This window comes from Gossypium raimondii, chromosome 12 (genome assembly GCF_025698545.1).
Source record: "Gossypium raimondii isolate GPD5lz chromosome 12, ASM2569854v1, whole genome shotgun sequence".
NCBI classification, from domain to species: domain Eukaryota; kingdom Viridiplantae; phylum Streptophyta; class Magnoliopsida; order Malvales; family Malvaceae; genus Gossypium; species Gossypium raimondii.
The window spans coordinates 56,479,383-56,487,384 of record NC_068576.1 but is presented as its reverse complement, the minus strand read 5'-3'; the positions used below and the strand labels follow the sequence as shown (position 1 = coordinate 56,487,384).

Below are 8,002 nucleotides of genomic sequence, written 5' to 3'. Positions count from 1 at the left end.
TCCAATATTAAACATATACTTCTAGCCATCATAGGATGGTATATAGGGATGACAAAACCCGAACCGTCCTATGGATTCGAACCAATCCACTCCATTTGGATCATTTTTTTTAAAAAGTGGATGCGGGACGGGGTAAGGTGAATTTTTTTTGAACAATAGGTATGAAGCGGTTATGGTAATTGCTTGCCTCGCTCCACTATATGAAATTATCATTGTATTTGTGTATATATAACTATTAAAAGGATAAAAATGCAACAACGTATTATAGAAAGAAAAACCCATATAGTTTATGTTTAAATATTTTATAAAGAATTATAAAAGATTGGGAATATTAAAGATAAGTAGTATAAGAAATTGAATTGAAACTGAGTGGTGTGGGGTGGGGATGGATGCATCCAACTTCTATGAAGGTGGTAGTAGTTTTCAATATTATACATCCATAGTGGAGCAAGGTGGGAGGTGGAGCAGAGTGTGCCAACTATGGAGTGGTGGTGAATTTAGCAACATCCTCCTTTGCGCCATTACATTGGCATCCCTAATAGTATATGCTATGTAATTTAGTTAAATTTAGTATAAACCATTTATAATAAATAATATTATGTAACTTAGTTAAATATTTAGTAGATAAAATGCATGGGGATTCTTGTCAATAAAAAAATTAAATTAAAATGCTATTATTATTGTATAAAAATGACTTCTGAACTTAAATTGTGTACGAGTGAGTTTGGAAAACTACAAGGTAATTAGATTTAAGTGTAATGACTTGTAATTACTTGCATAATTACTCTTATTCTAACTTTCTCCTAATAATTAGAAAAAGTAATTGAGGTGCTCCAATCACCCCCAATTAAATGAAACTTGCTAATTATAATTATTAGCTAAACATGCCACATATATAATCATAAACACTTACATTCAAATACAATTATTAAGTCACTTTCTAGACGCACCCTTATTGATTTACTTACCAGTATCATTTAGCATATAACGTATGCAAATATAATGGATGATCAATATTTGATAACCGGGCAACAAGCATGCCTCTTGACAATATCAAAACTTAACAATGATAGAAAAAAGTGGCATTCATTCGGTAAAAGTATCATGAATGTCTTGATATTGGGGGTTAAATTGCATTTTGTATTTTGCATTTTCTACTTAAAAAATGAGCAAATTAGTCATTATATTTTAGATCAAAGAGTAAACTGGTGTTTTTGTTAAAAATTTTTGTTCATTTCTATTGTTAAAAACTGGTCCCTGTACGTCAGCATGAGGTACACATTCTCAATGATATCCACCAATTCTCAATGATTACCAATTTGACAAATAGAAAAATATTACATCATTCGAGCCCTCAACTTTAAAAAAAAAAACTGTAACAACAATAATAATATAAACCGAACTAATACTCAATCATCATATTCATAATTTTTTAATTTTATAAAATATGACTACTTTGAGTGACTAATCACAATAATAATATGAATTGAACTAATACACAACCATCATATTCATAATTTTTTAGTTTTATAAAATATGGCTACTTTGGGTGGCTAATCTGATTTGAGATTATGGTGAACATATTTTCAAACAAGATCTTAAAATTAGATAACTCCTAAAGCTTAACTATATGAGCAATTTGACCAACTCAAATCATTTTCCAATATTTTAGAAAAGGGAATCTGAAAAGTTAAAATTGGAACCCCTTAGCACAATCTCAATGACGTTGCTTTATCTAATTTCTTATATAATTTGCAATTAGTGCTTGCTCCTCCATACGCAACATGCAATGTTACGTTGCATAGGTAACTCTATAATCATAATTGATAATATGAATTAGAGTATTTTTCAAAAAAAAAAATAGAGATCAGAATATTCGTAGCATCTAATTTGTACTAGAGTTTGGTTTATACGATACACAAATTAATTCTATATAATATATATAAAAAATTGTTATATTTTGTAAGAAAAATATATATTAATTTTTTCAATATTTTAAAGTAATAGTTGAATATGTAAATTTAACAGTATGATCTCTTTCGCCGGCGGTGTTGTCCGGCTGATTCGGACTTCTCCTGTTCGCGGTGTGTTAGCAGCTAAGTTTCTTTCGAGAGTTGAGCCTGTGTTCATTAAGGCCCACTGTACTTTCACAGTTTTGCTTGTTGGGCTATTTTTGGGCTTGTTTGTTATACCCGCTTTCTTTTTTTGTTGGAATTTTTTAATTAACAACCAAGAAATAAAAAAATATCAAATCGGTATAAAAAATAATTTGAGAGAAGAAAGTGTAATAAATGTATTCAAAGCAGGTCAATTAAATTTAATTGGTGTGATTTTAATTTTTATTGTAACATTTCATTGATCCCCATTCATACCATAAACTTTGTAAGTCGAGTCAGTTGGTTAGAGATCATCAGCTGGGCTAGCCATCCCTATAAGTCAGTGACCAGTTTTCTAGCCCCTGCAATCGTTGACAACATTGGGACACAGTCTCAGAGGCCTTGTTATATTTCAGGAGGGTGCCCTAATAATCTAATTTCAGAAACCAGTACTAATACTAATTAATACATTTTTTTTAGGAAAAAGAGAAGGATGTGCCAAATTTTCCTATCCAAGTGAAAGCAACAAGTTCAAAAAAAGGAAAATGCTAATTGAAGGCCAGAGCTATGATACTTTTACCCAATCAACGATACCAATATATAAGTTGGTTTAGGGTATATTAATTAAAATTCCTTGGGGAGTCAAGGCCCTACCTGCCTTCCTCGGATTTGCCTCTGTTCAACCCCATTGTATTTGCCTAGAAAATTACTAAGACGATGCGGCTTGGCAAGCGAACCAGCGTCAGGCGGCTTATGTAGCAATACTGCGGGACTTGGATGACATGGTTCAAGCTAGCTGTGCTCGATGTTTAGATGGTTCCTTTGATGCACTCTTAGTCAAGGGCTTTGCCATAATCGAAGCCTTTAGGATGCTAAGAAGCACCGCTTTCATCACATCATTGTTGAGTCTGATTATTTTGTGCTATTGTGAATAAGCTTAATAGTCGAACATTGATTTTATCTTTATATGGCTGAATCATTAAGGAGGCTCATAGGTTGATTGTTTTTTCTTCATAGGTCGGTACGCTTATGGGGTAGCACATAGGCTAGTCCAATAGTTTCTTCATGCGAACATGGCTAGAGCTTGTTGGTGGCAGTGGCAAAACAAATTCACTATGTAAATTATCTAAAAAAATCCTAGAATATATAATACGGGACTTTAGTACGTAAGTATATAATTATTATTATACATGCATGCAAGAAACTGTAAAAATCTGCAATTATAATATAGAATTAAGAGAGCTACTGATATAATAATAGTGTTTGAGAAAGCATTTGCATATATGCAGGCTTGGACGACAGGGACAAGTTAAAAACACGACAGAGAAAAAGAGGTAACCAAAAGAAGACAACAATGGACATAGCTGGAGAAGCTATAGGGTTGATAAATGGAGATGAGCCGACCTATATATAACACACTAGGATTTTCGAGTAGAGCTAGGCTCAGACTCAGACAGCCTCGGATGCCATTTTACTTGTCGTTCTGTGTTTTTCTTTTACATGCAACCAACGGTTTGAGACAATTTATGGGGATGTTTGTTTTACATATATTTTTAATGAATCAATAAAAAAGGGAATACTATGCGCCGCCGCAAACAGGGATACCTCAGCAACCAAAATACCATGCGCCGCGCAAACTGGGAGTTTCCGGTCGGGGGCTCTCAATCGACGCGGGGGTGTCCAACCCTTTGTTCCTTCTTTTCTTTTTAGAAAGCATTAAATTGTCTGAGAAAACAACGTTAAGATACTTTTGTTTTGGGAGCAGCGTTTTGCAGTTGCTGTATAAATTCATGCACGACAATTGGCACCCCTCTTTTAACCTCGGTGTATGTGTTTATGTACATACTTTTTAAATTTATTATGATTTAAACTTTAAATTGGGTACATTTTACTTAGATTTATTATGTTTTAGTTAGAGATGAACCCCATAAGATAATACCCTTCCTGTTATCGGATCTTCATGTCATCAACCCGATGAACCTCGCCAATGGGAACTAGAGGGTTGCCAACAAGGTCATCAAGTTTCTCCCACCTCAAAGTCATTCAAAAGAGTAGCAAACCTGAGATAGAAGGGTAAGTGGAATAATGCCTCAAACCCGTACAAGGGCAAAAGAAAACACTTCCTATCATCCACCAAATCACATTGGTAGGCAGTAGGCACCTGTCCGAATTCATATAATGGGGCTAAATGTAACTCGGCTGGTTTCTCCCAAAAGAGGCACACCAAATCAATTGCCTAGACAAAAGGGGTTCGCCCATATTGGATCTCACCATTGTAAAAAGCCATGTCCATCATCTCCAAATCTCTGGAGTATATCTTTAAAAGGATGTTCTTAATCACATCTCATATGTTTTATTTTTTTTAATGTTTGTTGTCAATCTATTCGATTTATACATATTTTTAGGTTTATTTTACCATTTATAAAGGTTAATTCTTTTAAAATTAATGATCACCACAATTTTAAAATCAAATTAATGGTCAAATCTTTAATTTATAAAAATAATAATAAAAGACATTCTCAAATCAATTAGCTAAACCTTACCATTTGAACAAATTTAGATAAATTTTAATTTACTCAACTAAACCGACCAATTATATCTCCAAATAAATTAAGTCTTAACTCAATTTACATAGACATTATTATTAATATAAAAATATATATTTAAATGCGTTAAAATATATTATTTTTATTTATATGTTAAAGATGAACTATAATTAATTCTAGATATATTCTCATTAAAAACAACTTTATTTATAGTGGTAAACATAAAAGTTAAAATTCAATATTGTAATAAATTTATTTTACCGAAGGGTCACAATCAAAACAGTTCCACAGTCTTCGTCTTTTTTCTGTTTACTTCTTTCTTGGTCTCTATAATTGCTTTACTTTCCCTTTGGGAGATACGCCTGGCAATCATAATCATACACACACACACACACAACCCACAACAATACTTCAATGAAAGACACCACCAGTATTATCTTTGTACCTCACTTAGTTTCTCAATAATGTTATGTAATGGTGCTTGTCCTTTCTGATCTTGTTTTCATCTGATTTCTCTTTCAGCTCTCTTCTGTTTGAGCTTCATTAGAAATGGGCGATAACACCATTGGGGATGGTACCCAAAAGCAAACAGTACCCCAACAAACTCAACAACACTTCTCGGCTTCATCTCCTATAGAGCCCCTAGAGTGTGCGAACCCCAAAAAACCTCGATATAACAGTAGTGATAAATGGAAACAAGCTCCAATGGCTGAGTCAACTCAAGCTCGTGTCGCAGCTGGTTCTTCCTCGGATACTTATTCGTCTCCGCCTCATTCTCCAACCATCATAAAACCAGAAGGAGATCAGTTTCAACATCAGTTAAGGAAAGGAAAATATGTGAGTCCCGTTTGGAAACCTAATGAAATGTTGTGGTTAGCTCGGGCTTGGAGGATTCAGTATCTTGGTGGTGTTGGGGTTCAAGTTCAACCATCTAGAGGTAAAACTAGGGCTGATAAAGATAAAGAAGTAGCAGAGTTTTTAAACAAACATGGGATTAATCGAGATGCAAAGACTGCTGGTACTAAATGGGATAACATGTTGGGTGAATTTCGAAAAGTATATGAATGGGAAAGAGGTGAAAAAGAACGAGTTGGTAAGAGTTATTTTAGGCTTTCACCATATGAAAGGAAACTCCATAGATTACCAGCTTCATTTGATGAAGAAGTCTTCGAGGAATTGGCTCAGTTCATGGTTCCTCGTGATGGCCGCGTAGTTGGGTCCAGAGCTCTGCCTGTGCCCCCTCCTGTGATGACGACAAGTCTTTTAGGGTTCGACACTGCACTAGACGGTGGTCTACTTGGCCATCATTCTCCATCATCTTCAAAAGAGCTTCGTAGGATAGGGAAAATAAGAATGACATGGGAAGAATCAGTGACTTTATGGGCAGAAGAAGGTGAACACCGTAGAGGAAGGGTTAAACTTCAATGTTCAAGCTTTTTAAACGCAGATGAACTCATATTCTTTGATGATGCCATGGTTGGTTCAACAATGGAAGCTTTTGAAGATACCCCATTAAAAGGTTTCTCCGTTGATACATTCGTTAATGGACAACAAGTTAAAGTCTTTGGCCGGAGAAAGTCAGCTCAGCATCCATTTGTAGAACCTTCTATTAGATGTAAGTCCAATTAAACCTCTTCTATGATCCATTTTCATGGCTGAAATTAATTTTTTGTTTTGTTACAGCAATGCCTCCAATGGAGTTCCAAGACCCTACGGATTTCTACATGGCGTGTCTTCGGGTTCCACCGACGACATTACCGAGCTTGTTCGAGCTTTCATGGCATTTACAAGAGCCACCACCGGAGGATTATCGGTTTCCGTTAAGGCGAGATGTTTACCGAGATATACCACCTGGTAAAGAAGTTATGTTTACTGCTTCTAGTGAACTGTTAGATTGTAGAGCTATGGTATATGATATTTTGGGACCGATGATCCGCACAAACACTAGTCTTAGTGCTGCTAGTGCCACGGGCCGAGACTCGTTTATTGGACTTTGGGATGATTGCATCAATAGGGTAGTCTCGAAATTTTGTTCGGTCGAAATGGTTATTATCCGAAAACCGTCTTCACCGTCGACTGATCAGCCATTGCAGGACCGATGGCCAAATGTGACGGGTTTTGTTAAAAATTTCTGCTTGTGGAGGGGAGAGGAAACTGATCGATCGAGGGAAGGTCAGCTTGATCCATCATCAACTATAGTGGAGAAGTTGCTATGGAGTTACATGGATCTTCCTTACATTTTAGGGTATTATGCTGTTGGGTATATGGTAACATTTTGTGCGCTAAGCCGATCGGAAGACCGTGTTATAATGACCGATTTATATTCGGTTGATTTGTCGTTCCCCTCGGAGAGACTAAAAGCACTAGTGCCTTGTTATAGAATAGCTGGCCTGTTGCCTTTGCTAGCTGATCGATGCTTAAATAGCGTCTTGAACATGCAATTCCCATTCAGCGATTTTGAAAGGATCAATTTAGGCAACGGAGATATAATCGAAATGACACCAAACACGGTAACGAGATCGTTCTTGAGCAAGAAAAAGTGGGCGATGGTGAAAGAAATATACGACATGTTAGATCAACGAATCCCGCATGCCGAATTCATTTATCGAGCATCCGAGATAGACAGCACGTTGGTATTCAAGCCTAGAGGGTGCAAGTTCAAGCCACTTAACTATGACCAGCTCGTAGAAGCTCTCAAATACGTGACAAAAGCATTAGTAGCCTTGCATGACCTAAGCTTCATGCATAGGGACTTAAGCTGGGACAAAGTTTTAAGAAGGTGCAACGGTGAAAACGAATGGTTCGTCACCGGGTTCGATGAAGCTGTGGGCGCACCACAAATATACCCACACCCGGTTGCAAGCACGGAGGCGCGCGGAACCCATGCACCAGAGATGGTAAGGGGTTTACATGGGGTGAAAGTGGATGTGTGGGGTGTAGGTCACTTGGTCAAGACCTGTGGGTTAACGAACTTGCCAAAAATGCTGAGAGAGTTACAAAGCAGGTGCTTGGATCAGAACCCTGACCAGAGGCCAACCGCAGCCGATTGTTACCACCATTTGCTGTCAGCTTCATCAACTGCAACATATTGAAGTGAACAACACCATATTACATATTCATCAACAATGTAATTAGTATATGGTGTAGTGTTTATTAGGTTATTGGGATAGTATGCTATATAACGTTAATTCTTTTGGCAGTGGTATTTTAGGGTGTAATAGTACCTTAAAAAATTGAATGAGTTTGGTCTTTCCGAGGGAGGTTCTGTCACTGCTCAACTTGTGATATTGTCTGGGATTTTGGGAGAGAAATGGCGGCTGTAAGCTATTCAACAGTCTTTTCTTATCAAATCAAAATTAA

The 8,002-nt window shown here is 36.4% G+C and overlaps 1 protein-coding gene across 1 annotated transcript; it reads left to right on the top strand.

Moving 5' to 3' along the window:
• Positions 1-5,050: 5,050 nt before the first annotated feature.
• LOC105765589 (uncharacterized) lies at positions 5,051-8,002 on the top strand. The gene is made up of 2 exons (XM_012584778.2): positions 5,051-6,257; positions 6,326-8,002. Exons 1-2 carry the CDS (start codon positions 5,192-5,194, stop codon positions 7,732-7,734), a joined length of 2,475 nt encoding a protein of 824 aa, XP_012440232.1. The 5' UTR covers positions 5,051-5,191; the 3' UTR covers positions 7,735-8,002.

Bases quoted from the DNA above. Each gene is read 5' to 3' on its own strand.
- LOC105765589 (XM_012584778.2), top strand. From the start codon at position 5,192: ATGGGCGATAACACCATTGGGGATGGTACCCAAAAGCAAACAGTACCC. The intron at 6,258-6,325 runs GTAAGTCCAATT...GTTTTGTTACAG, and splicing joins TGTAGAACCTTCTATTAGAT to CAATGCCTCCAATGGAGTTC.